At 41.4% G+C, this 22,634-nt stretch overlaps 1 protein-coding gene across 2 annotated transcripts; it reads left to right on the top strand.

Moving 5' to 3' along the window:
- Nucleotides 1-10,187: 10,187 nt before the first annotated feature.
- On the top strand, nt 10,188-22,621 carry kpna6 (karyopherin alpha 6 (importin alpha 7)). Of its 2 annotated transcripts, XR_004659350.1 has the most exons (15): nt 10,188-10,402; nt 12,640-12,773; nt 12,897-12,989; nt 13,163-13,262; nt 13,363-13,457; nt 13,808-13,939; nt 14,057-14,145; nt 14,263-14,362; nt 17,525-17,688; nt 17,785-17,863; nt 18,069-18,194; nt 18,477-18,604; nt 20,744-20,928; nt 21,659-21,988; nt 22,020-22,621. XR_004659350.1 is itself a non-coding variant. In XM_034891941.1 (14 exons), exons 1-14 carry the CDS (start codon nt 10,399-10,401, stop codon nt 21,844-21,846), a joined length of 1,617 nt encoding a protein of 538 aa, XP_034747832.1. In that variant the 5' UTR covers nt 10,188-10,398; the 3' UTR covers nt 21,847-22,621. The 2 variants fall into 2 exon arrangements, 1 of the variants encoding a protein (XP_034747832.1); XM_034891941.1 differs by having other exon boundaries at nt 21,659-22,621.
- The last annotated feature ends 13 nt before the right edge of the window (nt 22,622-22,634 follow it).

Raw genomic sequence — 22,634 nt, forward strand, 5'->3', positions numbered from 1 at the left:
GATTGGCTGCTTAGAAATTAAGTGTTAACGAGCAGTTGGACAGGTGTACCTAATAAAGTGGCCGGTGAGTGTAGAACTCTTGTGCTTTCTCTGAGATAGACACACAAGCTTTTCTCGTTCATTTTGTAGCAAGGAGAACCAAGGACATTAGATCTTGCAGTTTCTCTGCCTTGTCCTGAGAACATGCTGCTGCAGTGGCTACATGCTGCTGGACAGTGTGCTACCTATCACACTGTCGGCTGTGGCGATATATATATATATATATATAACCGTGGAGTGTAATTACAGATGCCATGGTTAAGACGGTTTTAATGCATAGCCTTAAATAAAAGTGTTTATTAACTACTTTTATAGTTGTTTTGACCAGGGTTCCTTAGGGGCAATTTCACAGAATTCATCAACAAAAGCAGCTCTTTATGATCTAAGCTGGTGACTCATAAGTGTGTGTTTGTGTTTTAGTCCTTACTTTTCATTAGACAGCAGCTGTGTATGACACTTGTTGTAAATCAAATTTTAGAGAAAGGAAATTACAACTTAAAGCAATGAAGTGAAGTGTCACAATGAGCAAGTGCCAGAGGAGGAAAGCACGCTGTTTACGTGCACACCAGATTCTGGATCTGGATCTAATGTAGCTCAGCGTAACACCTACCTCTCAATCAATGCTCTCTTCCTAAATGGAATCAGCCATTGGATGTGTTCACCTTCCTGAACAAATACGCCATGTTGAACGGTAAATAGTTTATCCAGCGTTTTTTATTTTTGCTGCCTCCAGGTTCATTAGAAACAAATTTCTGTGTGTGTGTGTGTGTGTGTGTAGATCCCAGCAGTTTGCTACTATGATGACCAGCCGTGGCTCGCCTCGCGCGTGAGGCGGCATTAACCTGCAATGAAAAACGGACGCACGGTGCGTCGAGTCGAGTCGAGGCGAGTCGAGTTGTTACCAGCAGTGGAAAAACGCTACTAGATAGACATTTATTGATTCTTTTGGATAATCATCTGGCACCATACAGCTCATCAGACAGATCAAATACACACAGACAACACAAGCACTAAACCAACATCAACAACAATCCACCCAACCATCCATCTCTGCATCATAAAAATACAAAGTGCCATTAGCACCAGTGGGCTATCAATAGTAGGGTGCATCATCATCCGTGACATTTTAAAGAACCTGATATTTTCACAGTAGATCAATCATCTATAATGATAACTTGCCATCAGATAGCCCTTTCCAATGGGGAACCGAAGCTCCTGGGGAATGTATGCAATTTGACTGAGTTTCGCATTATATGACCTTGCAGATGCTCACACATAAACACACACACACCACGTTGGCCCGGGCCTCGCAATGCCATATGGCTGTAAATGATCAAAGATTCTGTATTTGACTTTGAGATTTCTCCAGGGGAAAGCGATGCTGCATTGGAGAGGAATTCACATTAAAAAAGTCTCCAGCTGAATCTAATTGCTCCCTAGTTCCCCTCATTTCTTTCAATGGAGCTCCTGCCATGCTGTGCATGTGTGGGTACGTGCAAAATAAGGAAATCAGAGAGGGGGGAGGGGGGGGGTGCAGAAGCCCTAAGGAATATTGGCCCTATGGTATGGTGGATATTACATCCCTTAATAAAAGGCTGATGCCACAGGCACGGAGGGGCTGCAAAAAAGAGAGGACACAGACAAAAAGGGGAAATATTCTTCACTTTTAAGATTACTTTGTCTGCTTTCTTTTGGAGGAAATGACCCCCCTAATGAAATAATGAAACAATGAAATAATGAAATAAAAGCTGACGACAACATCAGACAGCGAACGGAAGCTTTTGATGGTAAAATGATTAATTAATTGATTATGGAACAAACCAGTCCATAGATGAGACAGCGTTTCTAATAAAAGGAATGCTGTTATTTATGCCACCAGAGGCGGCTAAAAGACGATTTTCAATCATTTTCCAACATAACAGAGACTGAGGAGGAGAGATAGTGGATGCAATAGCCTTGCAAATGAAATAGCCTTGGCCTGTACTTATTGCAAACTTTGGACAAAGTGGTGCAGATTTGTTTTATTTGTATTGACATTATTACAAATCAGAGTGCAGGAACATCTGGGTAAGGGTAATTTGAGAGAGGAACACAAAACCATTTAGGTGTACAGGTAGCTGGTGTTACAGGAGTTTGATCAGCATGTCAAATCAAATCTGTGGTTTGTCTTTTATCAAAAAAAGGCAGCTCAGCTGGAAAATTACAGGGACGATATCTGTTAGTTATGAACCATCGGGAGGTTGTATTTCATAAAAACAGCTAGGAGGGAAATGATCAATGCATGTTTGATCACCTTACAATGGCATGTGTGGTTGAAATTGTATTTGCATGGCGTACAAACACAAAAAAAACGTAACTATTAATCAAATTAAGCAAATAAATATTGTCTTAACAATCCTAGTAACGCTTTATAACCTTTGCACTGGTGATCACGCTCATGCCAACGCCGTTTGCTGTCACCAACCCGACATCATTCTTTGTTTGCTTTTAGTAAACAAATCAGTGCAGTTTCTTCCAGTTAAGACTTATAGCTAAAGTAAAGGCCTGTCTTCTTTCAAAAGACCTTAAAAAAGTCATCCATGTTTGTTATCACTCCTTGGCTAATAATAATTGTAATTCTTTATATATGGGTCTACGCCAGAAATCTTTTAATCGGCTCCAGCTAGTCCAAAACGCAGCTGCTCGCCTTTTAACGGGAGCACATAACGCCAGGTCCTGGCCTCCCTCCACTGGCTACCTGTCCTTTACAGGATAGATTTTAAGATTTTATGGCTTGTTTTTAAGGCCTTAAATGGTTTGGCGCCATCTCGCCTGGCTGATCTCTTGATGCCATCATTCTCCAGTCAGAACGCTGAGGTCGTCAAATCAGCTGCTCCTGGATGTCCCGAGATCAAAGCAAAAAAATAAGGGCCATAGAGCCTTTGCAGTGGGCGCCCCCCCCCCCCCCCCCCCCCCCCCCCCCCCCCCCCCCCCCCCCCCCCCCCCCCCCCCCCCCCCCCCCTATGGAACAACCTCCCCATGCATATTAAAGTGTTGTTTGTCTCCCTGGGATGTATTTTGGTTTGGTTTTGGAGTGACTCGTTATTTATGTATTTGACATCGACCCTGCTCAGGACTTTGGTCAATGTGCAATAGAAATTAAATTGACATTGACATCATTCTGATATGTGGTATTTTATATCGTTGACTAAACTAAGATCTAATGTTTACGTATGTGTTTCCAGAGATTAGCTCCCAGCGGGATCCTCGTCGCGGCTCGGATTCATTGAGCTCTCCCTCCGACAGCAGCGCCTTTTCTGTGAAGTCATACTCATTTGCTATAAAAGATTAATTCCTTGATTCGTCTCGGACTGAAATAACCATGACCTAAAAAAGCCTCAAGTAGTCTGTACAGTCCCATTTTAACATCTGGTTTATAATATGGTCCCATTTAAAAAAGCTGCAGATGGAATCGGGAATCAAACTACAGCTCATTTTAACAACTATTATGAGGATTTGCATAATATTTGGTAAAGATAATTCATGACCCTGATTGATTGACTGAATGTGTCCCGACATCTATTGGGTAGAGACATTTATATTATTATTATACAATCATATTCACATGTTCCCTTAACTTTTCATCTAGCACTAGCTCAGGTCAAATTATGAACTTGTGTAAGACTTTTGTTTAAATGATAAAATGTGTTCACAAACTGTGACATTTACCAAATGTTAGCATAACACTCCTCTATATGTATGTTTACATATGGGATTTTAATGCTCTGAGATGCACTCCTTGAAAATCTATTCTCTCTTTTAAAGGTCCCATATTAATAATTTAGATTTCCACATCCTATTTGATGATTAAGCAGGTCCATATAAACCTGTATGTGTGCTGTGTGTCTGATTTGTTGCTGCTGTACCACTGACATTTCCCAATTTGGGATCTAATCTCATCTAATGTAATCTGATCTACACACTGTGAAAGTATCAAAAGGCTCAATCCACTGAGAAATGCACACAGCCCGTATTTGTGACTTTAAAGGAGAATTCCGGCCAATTCTTGAGTAGTTTCTGATTTCTCAGCAGCTGAAGCTACGCTCTTCCCCCTTCGGTGCCTATCCACTGTCTGAGAAAAATCCCAAAAATAATCTTTAATTAAAGAAATATGGGATCAAAGAGACCTGCATGTGTGAAGAGATACATCTTGCTTTTCATCTACTCAGCATTTCCCAATTACAAAAGTCAAAGCTTGAGTTTTTCATCAATGAAACGCCAGCTCCCACTTTTCGTTGGCACCGCGTTCTTGTTAGGTGAAGACTGTGAGTCCCAAAGATCGGCAATATGTTACAACAATGTTTTGCTTGCTGTAAGCCAAACCTATTACTAAGAATGTAATGAGGCATAACTGTAGGTAACACATGCTGGCATGATGCACACACAAACACGCTGCAGATAAAAGAAGAAACACACCGATGAGGATTGTGTGTGTGGAGCCTGCCAAGCGCTCACCCATAATTAGGTGGTGATGTAGTGGCTTTTTGTTCTCTCTGATTAATTATCAGCCGCTTTCAGAGTAGAAGGAAACAGCCAATTAACTTTGTCCGGGTTCTCATTCAATTACTCAGAGGCTACATGCGGAAAGGTCAGCAGAGGTGGGGTTTTGGTTGTGTTGAAGTCAAAAGTAAAGAACAAGAAAGGCAAGTTTGAGGACTGTAAAAGGGCACGGAGGTAGTTTGCTTCCACTTATTTCCACTTTTCGTCACGCCGTGCTGTTTGTCCCATTTTCCACTCAATCTGCCTCTTACATCAGTAATGGAGCACTTGAAAAAAAAAACAAGGTAAGGCAGCTCGGTGTTATGCACCGTACAGAAATGAACCCAGTTAAGTGACACGCTGTCAGGGAAAATTTAGACTTTTTCTTTTTTTAAGTTTAACTTAAAAGCCAATTGTCCGCCTTGAACTAAATTGCTTCCGGTCGCCATCAATTCTACACGTCCACCACTTTTGAAAACAACAATTAACACTGTAGAGAAAAGCAAGGGCGCCGAGTAAAAAGAGACTTCATTTTATTCAGTTAATTTTGGGTCCTGTCAGAAACTATTACACTGAAGGAACCTGATTCCCTGGAAGAGAGACTCTTTGGTTTCGACGGCGGAGCTAATGAGATGGATCTACTGGAGGAAGGTGATTGTGGCAGACCAAGAGGATGAGACCGCCGTCAGGGTCAGCGGTGGTATTATTTACAGAGATTCCAAAGTCTGTGTGTGTGTGTGTGTGTGTGTGTGTGTGTGGCCGAGTAGTGCACCAGACCCCTCATTACCTCCTCTCTCCAATCACAGGGTGGATTTATGGCTGCCGCAGGGGGGCTGTGAGAGCCCCGTAGTGAGGTAGTTAGGTGCTCCAGCACATCCACAGCCATACACATCACCTTTATGGCCTCTCCTGTCCTAGTCTCCCATCCGGGCTGGCCATAGCGGGTCTCAAAACGCTTCAAGAGCAAAACATCAAACGGCTTTAATTAAAGTATCCCAGCTGGAGTCAAAGCTGAATAATTGGAAGTCTATTTTTATTTCTGTGTTACATTTTCTGCAGAGAAAGCATTACAAAAAGTTGAGAGCGCTGGTATTTCAAGGGATTACATGTGTTATAAATAGTCACATTGGAATGTCCCTTGATAGCCAATGATTTTAAAGCCCTTTGCGGCTGTGTCTTCCAATACCAATGGTGAGGCCTATCACAGGTAAATAAAGGTACTTTGAGTTAATAGGCATCATCGAGCCGGTTCGATTGGGCTGAAATTAGCCTGGACGCTTTGTCGAGAGGAACCACGTGTTCATCAATTACAGTGTGTACAATGACTGTGCCATATTGATCTCTTTGCTTCATCTACTTCCCCCCCCCACTCCTCTGTGTCTTCCTCTCACCCTTTGGCATCAGACTGGTGCATTATGCAGCTACTATAACCCACGCTGTGACATTGCTGTGCCATTTCACAGGAGGATTTGTTTTGGTTCATAAGCCTTCCAGCAAGCAAGCACTGCATAAAAGACTGGGATGCTGCAAATTATTTGGTTCTTACATTTAGAAGTGTTAGATACTTGTGTATGTAGTGTTCAACTTTACACCATAATCTTAAATCAAGCGAGCTTGTCAAGTAGACGGTGAATTTCACTTGTTTTGAGTACCTTTTCTGTCAGATTTAGCGTTTTTATCTTGTTTTTAGACACCCCTTTTTTGCAGTGAGGATGTGTAGGTAAAGATCTTGGGCCCCCAAAGAACTCGGGGTCTGTATTTGGGATGCACCAATGTCATGTTCCCAGTATGACACCAATACTAACTTGGACTGGGTATCGACCGTTGACATTAAATTAAGTTTCTTTGTCAGTGTTATTGCCCCTGGTTGCAATTATTCATATTGGGTTGCTAACTCAGTTTTTAGTGCCGTGGCAATCTCTGGCCTCATGTTATGCACTACATGTTATGTAGTGGTTCCAAGGAGTCCTACTTAATGGCACATGTGAATTGAGGAACATTTAGGACTGGTATTGAATCGTGGCTTGGTATTCGTAAGTACACTTGAAACCTGAGTCGAGGTATTGGAATTTGTACTGAAAGGGAAAAAGTTGGCATTCCAGAGTACAGTGGTAATATCAGAAAGAATCTACATAAACTAGACCTACCCACTTAAACAAGATCTAAACAGATCTTTGTCTCATTTAAGCCCTTAACTCAGGTGCGGTTAAGGGTTCATAATGCATGAAAACTAAGAACTAGTTTGAATAAAGTGTCATCCAATCAAAGGGACAACAGAAACATGTTTATACCCTTTCCACAGGGCTAGACTTTACGCTGAACAGAAGGTCCGCCATTTTCACATATTAACGGTAGGAATGGGGATGTAGGCGCAGACTATTGGACAGTCTCTCCTTGAAGATCTTTGTCGTGTTACACTCAGAATTAGCAGGGATTGAAGTAGTCGTGTAAAACTTGAGAAAAGTTCAAACCTTGTTACATTACATTTATTTACACTTTTAAACAAAGCGAAGCACGTTCAAACCATGTGGATACAACCCAGCAACAGCATGCTATTAGGTTATTACCATGCAGGTGCTGAGCTGCTTCATGTCTGAGGAGATGAGTTTGCTGTCTGCAGCGTAAGATGTGTAGGGTTTCTGCCGGCTCGATGTCAACGAGGAGCTCGTCCCACCATTGTGGAGCCAGGACAGCAAACGGTCTTGGATTGTGATGTATTTTGTTGAGCTGTAGCTCGTAGTGAGGGAGCAGCAAACCGATTGGCCGTAGCAGGGCGCAGTGGACGGGCTGGGTGTGCAGTTGGACCGTGTCCTGGGTGTGGGACACACCACAGTAGTCCAGCACCAGTGTCTGAAATCCAATTTGAGCCAGTGCGGAGGAGTGGGGTTAGTGTGGAAAAAGTTTGGTAGTTTGAAGACCAGCTGGGCTGCTGCATTCTCGTTCTCAATGGTAGAGAAGTCATGGAGGGGAGATGCCTTCCCTGGTTGAAAAAGCAGCTCAGCTTTGTCTCTTAGGTGCACTCAACATCTGGCCAATCGCTCCTGGTCTGATTGGATGGTGGTTAAAGAAAGAACATTACACCAGGCCACCCCGGTGACAAGGTAAGATGCGATGTGAGATCCCACGCAGCTAGTCTTCTCGAATTAAAAACCGTGGTTGCCACGTTTGCTCAATGACAATGTCATTTTTAGTCTCCGCTTTCAGTAAGTGACTACAGATTTGGCTCTCCGAGTATTTTATCCTGTCCATTAGTATTCAAAAGGTGCCCACAAATCTCCCTCTCACACTCAAGAAATGATCGAATGATCCACAAGAATATTCAAAAATCCTCTACTCAGCGTTTTTACTTATCTGCTCCGCCACCTGGTACGTGTCAGAAAGCGAGAGGGAGACAGAGAGACGGAGAGGGGGAGGGCCCCAGTCGTCAGATAAAAAAAGTAAGGAATGGACAGCGCTGAATGGGTTTTCAACACTATATTATGAAGACATATCTCCTCTTTTCCATTCACGCCCCACATGCGCTGACACCCTGAGCTCTCCACACACTATCCTCCCCATGGCGTTATCTCTCTCACCCTTTATATCTCTCACACAAAGCATTCAGCACTGAGCCTTGCAGAGGTTCTCTCTCCACAGGCCCCCGGGCCACATTCTCCCATTTCAACAAACATAGCCTTATTTTCATAATGGGTGTAATTGAATTAAGGAGCAGTCTAAACTGGGTATGTTAGCCGAATCAAATAAGCGCAATCACAATTAAACTGCCTTTGACGCTTCATAATTGAGTTTTTACTCGGCAAACTCTGCGTTGTTAGCCTCTTTATGTAGTACATATTTTTGTCTGGGAAGACTAAATGTGCAACAGATTCTCTTTTTCTTATTGCAGCATCCACCTGCCGAGATCCGAGTTCTGCTTGATGTTTTATCACGGATATGCTACCAGGGGCAAAATGCAAAACAGGGCAGACATTTGCCTGTGAAATCTCTTGCTGGATAAAGTACGGTCTTCCTATGAAAAGAAGTTATGTCTACAGTGACAATGTGCATAATGTGTAGATCTGTGCATAATGCTCCAAAGAAGAAAGATGGACAATAAAAGCTTCCAATTAACAAACGCTGTATGGGCTTTTCAGAAATGACTAAAAACTCATTTTGATGAAATTACACTTGATCAAAATCTAGTTGTTGCTCTCATTGTGCTGTAGCAGCATAGATAATTTGCTCATTGGAAATGCAGTGAAGTTTCTCAATATCGCTGACTCAGCCTGGACTGACAATGGCCACTAATGAGGTCGGCGTGAGAGGTCTTCCTGTTTGTTAATTTAAAGCTTGTTTGCTTTTTAATTTAAGGCAGTTTGAATTTGGATGGAAAAAGAGAGCATGGATTGTGCTGTTTATTATATCTACATTAGGAGCTGATGGTGAGTGGGAGGGTAAAACTCTTCAGTTATATGCCTTGGTCGGCTCTTATATTCCATTACAGAGGCAGTCTTTACTCTGTGGCATTGACTAATGGATAGCCTTTGCTTCCCTGCAAAGTGGATGCTGCTTTATGATGTGCTTCAGCAGGCCTAGAAATGAGAAAGGTAAAGAACTCACAAAAGATGCCCTGTGAAATCAGATTCGATGAGCCCCAGCTACAGCCCTGCAGACTGGATTTGGTCTGTTATGTGATACCAGTGGAGTGCTGCTATCCTGCAAGCAGTGTCTTTTGATTCATCTCTGCGCCAGCACACTTGCTGAAGGCTGTGATTTCTCCACCCTTGTGGCTCAGCTGAGGGAGGCTCAATCCAGAGCCCACGGGTAGGCTACTCTGTGATAGCATGGCTCTATGAACAATATTTGTTCTTGTCTGCTAAGCAATTGTAATCATAACAAAGTATCTCAGTTGTGCCACAGTTGACTTGACCTCCTACACCCTTTTTAATAGTGGGAAAGTGCAAGCCTGACAGCAGTGAATGTCCCATTACTTCCATTTTATTTGTACAACATTGCCCCCTAAAGTCTTTTCTGGTGTATTTTCCCAGGTCCCCTCAGGAGCCCATGTCAGAGGACAATGTTGTATTACAATATAGTGCGTAATTTACCACTATCTGCTCCCAGCAAGTTGACCATGGATGCACTTCACTTTTAGAAAAACACTGGGGAACCATGGCTGACGCACACACACAAACACACACACATACACAGAGCAGGAGGTATCTGAATCATCCTAGAGGATATGCAAAACCGACAGATTTGTGAGAAACGGTATGTTTGTTTGGAAGGAAGACTGGAATTTAATTAATGTGTCCTGTTGCCCTCGTGGATGTAATAAAGGTCCCATGGCATGAACATTTGCCCCAGTAGCTAGAAATGGTGATAGGTGCAAACCGAGCCCGACTTCAGATACAGTATTAGGGGACCACTAAAGTCTATACAAAAGAGACTTCAGATACAGTATTAGAGGACCACTAAGTTCTACATAAAAGCATGAACCTTTAAGAGAATTGGTTGCCCGCCACAAATAAAAGGTATGGTAACGAATAATGATGATTAGGTTTAGTGATTTTGAACAATCCATCTGAGAATTAATTAACCCCGGTCTTAAAGTGAAAATTAATACATGTTTGGTATTGTATGGGCTATTTCTTTGCTGAGGTGACTAGGGGTGCGAGGGGGGTGTTTTGTGAGGCTGGTGCGTCCTCTGGTGGCAGGAAGTCAGCGTTATATTTTGACGTTTCCGTCTCCGGCAGACATATTGCTTAGAGGAGCAAATTCTGGAAAGATACAAGAGAGAGAAAGGATTTAAAATTGATTTACATCTTCACGACTTGAGTCATTTACACGACATAGGACATAATGGGTAAGCTGTTCGGCAAATCGAGAGTGTAGATATGCGTTAAGGAAGTAACAGATTGGGCTGTGGGATCGGGGATAAAGATTATAACATCCTTATCCTGTCACTGTTGTTAAGCTAACTCATTAGCTTGGTAGCTAACTGTAGTCAACGATGCTAGCTACGTAGTAGCGCAAGATGAGTTGCTATTTTACGCTAGTTCACTTGTAACGTTAAATTAACCACTAAATAAACGATATAGTCTTCGGACAGTCTTCTATGTTTTATCAAAGCTCATTAAAGGTGTTCTAACGTCATTCCAAACCGGGAAAACAAACTTTAATGTGTTAGCCAACTTAAGGAAACTTGGCTAATAGCTAGGTTAGCACGCGCTATAAGGTTACATTCTTCCCTACGGTGGGAAGACACACGGAAAGTTTGCATAGGTCTAAAGTTATTATCGATTGTGTCCAGGTATTGTCTTGCTTATCGGTAAATTCAAAGTAACAATTGTCAGTCTCTCTGTCATCTTTGTTTTTTTTACGTGTACGTTACAGTTGTAGCTAGCTAGCGGTGACGTTAGCCAGCTAGCTATTGTGATGTGAATGCAACGCTGATGCTTAGTGGACATTTCAAACGTTATGTTAGCTGTAGCTATGTTCTGTGCTCTTCGATGGGTTGACTGATTTTAACTTGTTTTTCGATTTCCAACGATTCAGAAAAGGTAATGCGTTATCACCTATAAGATGACACAATTTAATAGTCATATGTATTTGTTTCAGTTTTGTGTGCGCAGCGGCTAACGTTAGCTTAACGTTAGCTATGTTAGCCGTCATTCCGCGTTGTTCTTCAAAACCATAGTTACACTGTTGTCTTAGAATAGAATCATGTTAAATACGTTGTTATTCACCTTCTGAAGAGTTTGAAAGTACTGAGCTAACGTTAGTAAATCCCATGATTATTTATAGTTTAACGTTAGTTGCTAACATCAGTGAGCAATGGTTTTGACCCGATAACACACTGTAACGTTACACTAGCTTGTGCATGTGACACCTGTAGTCACGATGTTTTCCAGACTATTCGTGCACAGGATTATGTTTATGTTTGGTTTTTGTGAGCATTTTTCCCCCTTACCATTTGTAATTTAGAGGAACATGAATGGTAATTTGTAAAGGCCTAATTATCAATACGATTTAAAGAGGGTCATGGTCTTCAAAGTACTAGTTAACTGTCCAAAACCATCCTGCTTCATTGTAGCTATATGTCAAATGGAAATTCCATGGCTTTTTTTCTGGGGTAGTGGCAGAAATCTTAGTTGCAGCTAACCCAAAATATTAGCAAATAAAAATAGTGTGGCTGGATACCACTAGGTGTAGGAAGAACATGATTTCTTTTTGTTTTAAGTCATTAAACACCTCACCATTCTGCTTTCTTTTCTTCATTGACTGCTTGCTGTATGTAGGGTCTCCTCTGAAATGCCAATGCAGACATGTCCTTTGCAGGGCTATTTCTGTGCCATCTAGCCCAAACAGTCAGTGCTGTTCACATACAGCAGCCAATTTAACTAAAGCAGTACAGAATTTAGAGCACCCAGCCGCAACCTGTGTTTATGTGCTGTCCATAGCTGTCGGTTTACCATCTGGACACATTACACACATGCACAAGCTTTTTATGAGGCTGGTTGTGCTAATGCCCTCAAACCTTAACATGACCTCAATTTGCGCCACTTGTTCCGATATTTAAACCCCGCTGTTGCAATTGGGGGCTTTTGGCACAGAAAGTTGGCACCATCTTGCACTGGTGGCAGGTTTCAATGTTTCCCCTTCCTCTCTTTCTCTCCCGTGTGACTCGGGGATCTGCCTAGTGCCCTGTTCTGGTGGCATGACTGCACAAATGCTGAGAACGGGCAGTTTGTCCCGTGTGGGCACCAATTTATGCCAACTCTGCGATTTAACTCTACTGAATAAATACGTTTGTTCTGCCTGCCTGCCTGCCTGCGTGCGTGCGTGTGTGTTTGTGTGTCAGTATCAATGAGCTTTTTTATATAAGGCCATTTAATTTATTTATTTATATATATATATATATATATATATATAAAACTGTGAACATACTGTCTCATCTTCATTACCTATTATTAGAGATGTCACACATGTTCACTTACTCTTCCCTGCACATGGTGTACTTTTTAAGTTTAACTTCGATAAAGCAAGTGGTTTTTGGTAGAGTCTTAATTGATATGTCTACCTGTGCCTGTGGCCCATCAGAACCGTCAGCCAGTCCGGCAAAAGACAACTACAGGATGAACCGCTACAAGAACAAAGCACTGAACCCAGAGGAGATGAGGCGCAGGAGAGAGGAGGAGGGCATCCAACTCAGGAAACAGAAGCGAGAACAACAGGTTTAACACCAAACCTATCAATGCCATTCATCAGATCCTTCATCTCTGTTTGAGACTTTGTCAGCATGAACATAGTTTTGCTTGACTGTGTCTCTGTGTGCTCTGACAATCTTTTAATCACAGCTTTTCAAGAGGAGGAATGTGGACGTACTCAATGAAGAGGAGGCCATGTTTGAGAGTCCACTGGTGGACTCTTACCTCAGCTCTCCAGCAACAGTGAGTGTCTATTTTCCTATTACCTCTCACACAGCGTAGACAAAAAGAGGCTCACAGAGGGCCTTGGTTATCATTCTTGTTATTTAGCCTTTTTACCAGCATGCAAATTGCGGATGGTGGAGTCTGTGCTGGTGGATCATGTTTTAAGAGTGCTTGTGTGTGTATTGTTGCAGGAAGGAGTCATTACTAGAGACATGGTTGAGATGCTTTTCTCGGAGGACCTAGATCTTCAGCTCGCCACAACACAAAAGTTCAGAAAATTACTTTCCAAAGGTGTATATATATATCGTGTTGTTGTCGTGACTTTGCACAACTGTGGTACTAGTGATAAGTTCAGAATACTTACTTCCAGCTTTACCCCTGTTCATTTCAGAGCCCAACCCACCAATTGATGAAGTAATTAACACGACTGGAGTAGTGGAAAAGTTTGTGGAGTTCTTGAAGAAGAGTGTCAACTGCACACTACAGGTCAGTTTGAACACACTTACATAGCTCAAAACATCCTCTGTGCATAAAATGTGTACATAATTGTACATTTAATGTCTGTCAAGTGACAAATGCCTGGAATATCGGTGTCACCTTAACTGGCATGCAGGCTGGTATCGTTGTCAAGCACATGCATTGCATTGAGTTAAATAAAACAAAATTGTATTGCTGCAAGCCACTATACACTGTATCTGACGATAAGCAAGTCAAAGTAATCCAATAGTCTGCATTAAATAAGTTTCTTATTTGTCATGTTTAATAACAAACACGTTAATGCTCCATGGTAAAAGATGTTTAAAATGTTACATTTTTGCTGAAATGTGCCTGTGCAGTTTGAAGCAGCTTGGGCTCTGACCAACATAGCATCAGGCACATCCATGCAGACAAAGACTGTGATTGAGGCCGGAGCAGTACCAATCTTCATTGAACTACTTAACTCTGACTTTGAGGACGTCCAAGAACAGGTAACACACTTGGGTCTATCTTGACCATTGTGTGTGTCTGTTTGTCTTGCCTTGTTCCATACTCTTGTACCCTATGTCTATTATTAACAAAGGTTTGGTTGATTTGTTTTTTTGCAGGCTGTGTGGGCCTTGGGTAATATTGCAGGGGATAGTGCGGTGTGCCGGGACTATGTTCTGAACTGCGACATCCTTCCACCTTTATTAATGTAAGCCCATTCTCTTTGCTTCTGTAGAGGGAATACATATCCTAACCTTTTAACCCATACTAACATACTTCTGATACTGTCTCGTGTACTAAGCTTTTCTTTTCTTTGTCATTTTAGGCTCCTGACCAAATCCACTAGATTGACCATGACTAGGAATGCCGTGTGGGCTCTGTCTAATCTCTGTAGAGGAAAAAACCCTCCACCTGCATTTGAAAAGGTACCATTTGGCCTCATGAAGTCAACACCAAAGACGCCATAATAATTTTAGATCAGGCCTGCTACTTTTTTTTTTATTTAGCTATGAACAAGTGTGGCAGCCAAAGCATGCATAATGATTAGTATCTGCTGGACACCCAATCAGGTTTCATTTGTCAGGAGTTAACTCAATGTCATTGCTATGAATGCAAAACCTGGGTTTACAACTAAAGTTATCATTACTAAATCATAGCAGATCTACAGTAAGGAAAATAAGTATTTGAACACCCTGCTATTTTGCTGTTTCCCGCTTAGAAATCATGGAGCGGTCTGAAATTGTCATTGTAGGTGCATGTCCACTGTGAGAGACATGATCTAAAAAAAAAATCCAGAAATCACAATGTATGATTTTTGTAAGTATTTATTTGTATGATACAACTGCAAATAAGTATTTGAACACCTGTCTATCAGCTAGAATTCTGACCTTCAAAGACCTGTTAGTCTGCCTTCAAAATGTCCACCTCCACTCCATCTGTTTGAGGTCGTTGTCTCTATAAAGACCACCCCATACAATCAGTAAGAATCCAACTACTAACATGGCCAAGACCAAAGAGCTGTTCAAAGACACTAGAGACAAAATTTTACACCTCCACAAGGCTGGAAAGGGCTACGGGGAAATTGCCAAGCGGCTTGGTGAAAAAAGGTCCACTGCTGGAGCAATCATTAGAAAATGAAAGAAGCTAAACATGACTGTCAATCTCCCTTGGACCGGGGCTCCATGCAAGATCTCACCTCGTGGGTCTCAATGATCATAAGAAAGGTGAGAAATCAGCCCAGAACTAGACGGGAGGAGCTGGTCAATGACCTGAAAAGATCTGGGACCACCGTTTCCAAGGTTACTGTTGGTAATACACTAGGACGTCATGGTTTGAAATCATGCATGGCACGGAAGGTACCCCTGCTTAAACCAGCACATGTCAAGGCCCGTCTTAAGTTTGCCAATGACCATTTGGATGATCCGGAGGAGTCATGGGAGAAAGTCATGTGGTCAGACGAGACCAAAAATAGAACTTTTGGTCATAATTCCAATAACCGTGTTTGGAGGAAGAAGAATGATGAGGACCATCCCAAGAACACCATCCCTACTGTGAAGCATGGGGGGGTAGCGTCTTGCTTTGGGGGTGTTTTTCTGCACATGGGACAGGGCGACTGCACTGTATTAAGGAGAGGATGACCGGGGTGACGTATTGCGAGATTTTGGGGAACAACCTCCTTCCCTCCGTTAGAGCATTGAAGATGGGTCGAGGCTGGGTCTTCCAACATGACAATGACCTGAAGCACACAGCCAGAATAACCAAAAAGTGGCTCTGGAAGAAGCATATCAAGGTCCTGGCGTGGCTTAGCCAGTCTCCAGACCTAAACCCAATAGAGAACCTTTGTAGGGAGCTCAAACTCCGTGTTTCTCAGCGACCGCCCAGAAACCTGACTGATCTAGAGAAGATCTGCAGTGGGGGAGTGGACCAAAATCCCTTCTGCAGTGTGTTCAAGCCTGGTGAAAAACAACAGGAAACGTTTGAAACAAAGGCTAGTGGACCAAATATTAACATGGATTTTCTCAGGTGTTCAAATACGTATTTGCAGCTGTATCAAACAAATAAATAGTTAAAAAATTATACATTGTGATTTCTGGATTTCTTTTTTTAGATTGTTTCTCACAGTTGACATGCACCTACGATGACAATTTCATACCCCTCCATGATTTCTAATTGGAAGAACTTGCAAAATAGCAGGGTGTTCAAATACTTATTTTCCTCACTGTATATTTACTGTATATGTATATTTGCAACATAGTTATTAACCCTCAGCTCAACTGGCTGCTGCAATATTTTAAGTGGAGTTTGAATGGCGCAGTGAAGGAAAAGTAAGTAAAAGTTGTAACTTAATAAGATTTATTTTGTCAACGTGCTGACCTTATGATAGGGTAATTCCAAGACCTACATTCTATAGTTAGCTTAAACAGGGGCCAGAAGTAATGGCTAATATATACACCTCGTAGAATTGGATCTTCGGTGTGTGGCCTTGAGGAAAACTAAATTAATTAATTTGGGAACTTGCATGCGGTTTTATATTTTCATGTCCAATCATAGGAGAGGAACACAACTCTAACTAACCCAGAACTTTAATTCCTCGGACCTGGTGCCGGATTTCTGGGGTATGACTATTTTAGAAAAATAAATAAATGGAAAAAGTCCACATGGGATTTGTTTTTGATGCACTAGGTTTAACCAATCATCGAACTTACACCTACCAATGAAACGAGTTCTAGCCAACCAGATACAAAGTAGGGCGAGTCCTTGCCGAAAAGCGAGAGTGCCGTCTCCGTGGTAATGCAGCTAAAAAAAATGTCGATCCAGCTTTAGTTGAGGAGAAGGGAGGGGACAGGAAGCACTCTGTCATACGAGTACATTACTAGCATCGACGGCTACCACTGTGCCCTTGCTGACCGACCGTGTTTACCGACCGTGATTAAAAACAATACATTACAATGTGTGCACATTCATAGCGGAACACAAAAAACTTTCATTAACGATGACCACTAATTCACTTTTTTCATGATGACCTGAGTAAGTAACAACACAACATCTTGAAAGTTTTGTCTTCACAATGATTCAATGTAGGATTAGGATATTATGCAATATGATAATCTATATTGACTCTTAATTTAATATATGGTTGGAAGAATTAAAAATGTATCCAAATATTTTACTTCTTTAACATGACTTTTATTCTGTGATGTAAAAAAGGACTTTAACTGTTTTGCCAGTCAAATTAACTTTAATGAATGCATATTGAAACATTACACTGTGGACCCCCCCCCCAAAAAAGTTTCAGGATTTCTTTTCACTTTAAGCCCTGCATTATGCATATTTGAATACACCCTACTCTCTCATAACTAGCTCTGTTAAATTCTTAAACATTATGTACATGCAGACGTTTTGCTAGTACTTGTTTCTCTGTATGCTTGACCAGTGTACAGAAGCGTTTTTCAAATTTGTGTAAATATTTTGTGCAGTTGGCATAATGAATAGTAATGGGGTTCTGCTGAAAATTTTTAATTAATATTTGTGTGGTTGGTGTTTTCCTGTTTCTTATTATAAATATGCAATATGCCTGTGCTGTCTAGGTGTCACCCTGTCTGCCAGTACTGTCCAGGCTTTTATTTAGCAGTGACCCAGACTTGCTGGCAGACGCCTGCTGGGCCCTGTCCTACCTCTCAGATGGCCCCAATGACAAGATCCAAGCTGTCATCGACTCTGGCGTCTGCAGGCGCCTTGTAGAGCTACTCATGTAAGTCAAGCCATAACTCTCTGTTTTCTTTGTCACAGTATATATAACCCGTAAATTCTCAAAATTCTCTCTTCTGATAAACTGGCTTTTCTGCAGGCACACAGACTATAAGGTGGCCTCCCCTGCATTGAGAGCTGTAGGAAACATTGTCACTGGAGATGACATCCAAACACAGGTGGGAGCATATTATACTGAAGTTTTTTCATAGTTCTGCCTTTGGGATACTCTCAGATGCCTGTTTATTAAGTATACCTAGCTAAAACAAATGCTGGTATTTTCTTTTTAGTTTTTATACTTACTTGTAACTTTCGCACAAGTAAGTTTTTCTCTGACATTCACATCCTTGTGAATGTTTTTGCCTACTCTGTTGCTGTGTATAGGTGGTGTTGAACTGCTCAGCCCTGCCCTGTCTTCTGCACCTGCTCAGCAGTGCTAAAGAGTCCATTCGCAAAGAGGCATGCTGGACCATCTCAAACATCACCGCAGGAAACCGAGCACAAATACAGGTGATGTGTACACACAAAGCATATACATGATACCTCACTATTAAGCATGTTGTTCCAGTTTAGGCATGTATGAAGACCAAATTGTTCGGTTTGAGGTTGATTTTGGAGAGACAGACAGAATAGAGGCTGATGGGTGTAATTATGACAGTCCTTAATTATGGACCCATGATACGTCTTTTACTACATCCGTGAGCAACAGGTTGCAAAGGTAAGGATCTCATAACGATGTTAAGCGGCTTTTTGAGACATGCCCCTGATTTTAAATGTTGTCCTGCCCCACAGACGGTAATTGATGCCAACATCTTCCCAGTGCTGATTGACATTCTACAGAAAGCAGAGTTCAGGACCAGGAAAGAGGCGGCCTGGGCCATCACTAACGCAACCTCTGGAGGAACACCAGAACAGATCAGGTCAGACTATGAGTAGTCTCACATTGCCAGACCTGTCTCAACAGAGCTATTGAATAAGGTCTAGCGACACAACATATACAGGTTAGGATAGGAGAAAAAATGCTCTGGGTTCTTTGCATTTCTTTCATATCTGTTAAAATTATTTTCAAATATAGCTGCAAGTGGCGATTCGCAGGTTCTAATCATTTTTCTCTATAGCGACTTCAAAGTAATTTCACACATGTAGTCCAATGTTGTTATAAAACATATCCTGCACGCTTTGCAACGATTTGACAAACAGTGTACTTTGTTTAAAATGCCTACAACTGATTTGTCAAAAACATTTATTTTCAATTCAGTGTGATATGTATTTGAGAAAAGGGGACAAAAACAATTGCTTATAAAGCCGCAAGCTGATTCCAATCTGAAACCTTGATTTGCGTAATTCCACGTCCAGTCATTGTGCATTTAAAGAGCCCCCTAGTGGTCAATTGGATTTAGACTTACAGTGTATGTGTAAAGTCATTATGTAGACATTTCCTGGAAGTTTGTGTTGATTGGACAAACATGTAGTCATTTATAGCCTGATTTGCACTATATCACCCGCAGTTTGTTTGCATCTATAGCGCCCCTTGGTGTTCAATTTTAATGAAACTTTCAGGGAGTGTTTCAGCTACTTATTATCCTGAGAGATTTGGGATGTTTGGACAATGAATGTGTGTAGTAAAATGTGTGTGATGCACTTACCTATCTTGCGTTTGTAGCACCCCTAGTGGCATATGTATACCAAACAGTCTGGGTTTATTTGGGGTACTTATCTGAACATACCCTGTGAGTTTTTGGGTTAGGGTATTAGTGGTGTATGTATATCAAACTGTCTGGGTATATCTGGGGCACTTATCATAACATACCCTGTGAGTTTTGTGATGATTGGCCTAACGGTTGCTGACGTGTTCATTTATGTCCAGAGCCACGCCCCTTTCATAGTTTATTAATCAATAACTTAAAAAGTTATTTAGTTATAGACATGCTTTATACAACTTGTAATAAGCTTAATCCATTGATTATTCACTGAAATATTGGTGGCAATCGTTGGCAGAGGAGATCTCAAAAATGTGTTTTTTCAAAAATTCCTAATGGCGTAAAAGAAATTCTAGGCGGACCTTAATGGTCCTTGAGGCTTTTTTGTAGACCACATTAAGCTGCACCTGTGTGAGAAATTTCAAGTCAATCGGACTTACATGTGGGGGGTGTGGCTTTCCAAAGTTTGCGTTTTGAAGCCTTGTGTCCAGCGCCACCATACAGCCGATCGGGTTCATATTTCTATGCACTCTATTTCCAGTTAATCCCCCAAGTTTCATGTTTCTAGCTCATTCCAGATCACGGGAATTTGAGCGGGGACGGCAGACGACAAATAATGTAATAATAACTAAAACAGACAAACATAGAAGGGTGTGTATGTATGTATGTATATATTTATATAATGAGTAAAATTACTAAGCTTTACTTACTTTTGATTTACTGCAAACGTCTTTGGAGATGTTAGGTGAGGAACAAGGTTATGTGCACAAAGGGATCACACTGAATGAAGAGTTATCCTAAATTAATTAAAATACCGTCATTAATTGGGTAAATTTAAAGCAAAAAGAATTGTATCTAATTCAATCTGTATAATATAATCAAATATAATGTCAATGGGTGAAAAGCCATCTTACTTAACTATGTTAATGGGACATTCTGTGCATTGTCAAACAATATGATAAAAGTTCATCTCACACACACACACATACACACACACAGTTAATAGAATTTGCCACTCCATTTATTAATCATTGAGCTCAGATTTGCAGAATAATCATGCTATAGTTTTGAGTGCCTTTTCGGCCTTTTTTTTCTTCTTTTTTTAAACTTATATTTGATTAATTGTTGTAAATTGGTACCATTAAAAGTAAGGCTGAATTAGCCATTCCTATTTGGAATGTTCCCTTGACCGTTAAGGTGACTATCACTGGATTCCTGTGAACCTAAAGGAAAACCTATTTCTTAAGTACATTTCGAGTTATAAGGAGCAGTTTTTCTTTCTCTAAGCTGAATAATGGACGGTTAAATGCAACCTTATAACCTTGGATCTGAAACGGCATTGTGTGTGTTTGCATCTAGATATCTGGTGAACCTGGGCTGCATTAAGCCCCTGTGTGATCTGCTGACGGTGATGGACTCGAAGATCGTTCAGGTAGCTCTCAACGGGCTGGAGAACATCCTGAGGCTGGGCGAGCAGGAGGCCAAGCAGGAGAACACCGGCTCTGGAGTTAATCCTTACTGCAGCCTCATTGAAGAAGCCTATGGTACTGTAGACACACATTACTAGGATAAAACATTACCAGTGACAAACATGTAGTGGTGGGGAACAAGGGGATGATTACTGGGAGAGCAGGTCAACAGTATATGTCACATCATCAGAAATCTGGACATTAATTTGAGATGCAAAAGCTCAGCACTGTCAAGTTTTTCTATTCCTTATTCCTAAAAAAATGTAATGGACTATATTGATTCACTTAGAAAAATGTTCCTTCCCTGCAAGTTAGCATGACAAGGTTTACTACTGGATTTCTTAAGCTGGTGGTAGTAGTGGTGGTAGTAGTATAGTACCAATATCGTCACTCCATCTCTAAACCCTGAGCCTGCTACATCATTTGAACGACATAAAGTTGCTTCACATTGGAGACTAATACCTAAACAATACTGTTTTTCACAGTACTTCAGAACTGTACCTTGAGGTGGGAAAAAAAACATGTTTTATCTCTGAATAATAAAAGAATAATAAAACGTATAAGAAAAGAAACAATGTGATTAAACAAAAAGTAAATGAGTCCAAAAATCTCATAATGCAATTAGCCAATTTTTGATACTTGACAATACTTGAAATACTACGGACACATGAAGTACTTTGATAACCAGCCCTAGAGCGCAGTAGCTGGCTCTATCTAATACTTTAGTCTTTTTAGAATAAAAAGTTCAAATTTCTGGCTGATAATTTAGCATAAAACATTGATCTTACATTGCTTATTTTTCCAGGTCTTGACAAGATCGAGTTCCTCCAGAGCCACGACAACCAGGAGATCTACCAGAAGGCCTTTGATCTAATCGAGCACTACTTTGGGGTTGAGGACGAGGACAACAGTCTTGCCCCTCAGGTGGACCAGGCCAACCAGCAGTACCTTTTCCCCCAGCAGGAAGCCCCCATGGAGGGCTTCCAGCTATAATTCCACACCCCTCTCCACTAAAATGTACCATTTACCCCTTCCATACCTCCTCATCTCATGGAGGACCCCTGGATGCCCGAGCCGAACCTCCACGCACCCATCTCTTATCTGCAACTACCCCCCATCTCTACCATTACCACAAACGAATCACACAGATACACACACACACACACACACACACACACACCTTTTGGAAGAAAGCTAAAACTGTCCCCCTCTCCAGCCTATAAAAATGCCCTCCTTTCTTTCTTCCCTCTTCTGAACCAGTGGACTGAATTCTTGCAGGGCAGACCCATGTGTTACATGTCCAGGGGGAGAGCGCCACACAAACTCCATTACACTTAAAAGAGGAAGTCTGTCCTGGCCTCAAACGCACACCAACATCTTCCAGCCATTTAATAGCTCTTGTTGGCAGTAACAGTGGTTTGTTGATTACTATCTTTACACTTTCATTTCTTTTCCAGTGGGGCATCCCTATTTTCAGGATTACCCATGCATCCCCATGCAAAGTCCACAGACTGGGGTGCATGAGGTGAAATATGCCTAGCTCTTGATGTCAGTCTGACTTAGTGCAATTCAAAGAAGAAAAAAACAAAAACAGAAACATGATCCCTTTTTGTTTAATGATTAGTTATTTTCCCCGACACTTATGTATCTTCTTTTTTTTTTTTTTTTTAGTGCTTGTGATTTTTCTTTTTTCCTCCCTATTTTTTTAAGTGGGACAAATTACAGGGGGAGGGTTGACGTGGGAAGTAAAAACTAAAACAAAAAAAACGTTGAACTTCGGA

The sequence above is a fragment of the Etheostoma cragini genome, chromosome 14 (genome assembly GCF_013103735.1).
Source record: "Etheostoma cragini isolate CJK2018 chromosome 14, CSU_Ecrag_1.0, whole genome shotgun sequence".
Lineage (NCBI taxonomy): Eukaryota > Metazoa > Chordata > Actinopteri > Perciformes > Percidae > Etheostoma > Etheostoma cragini.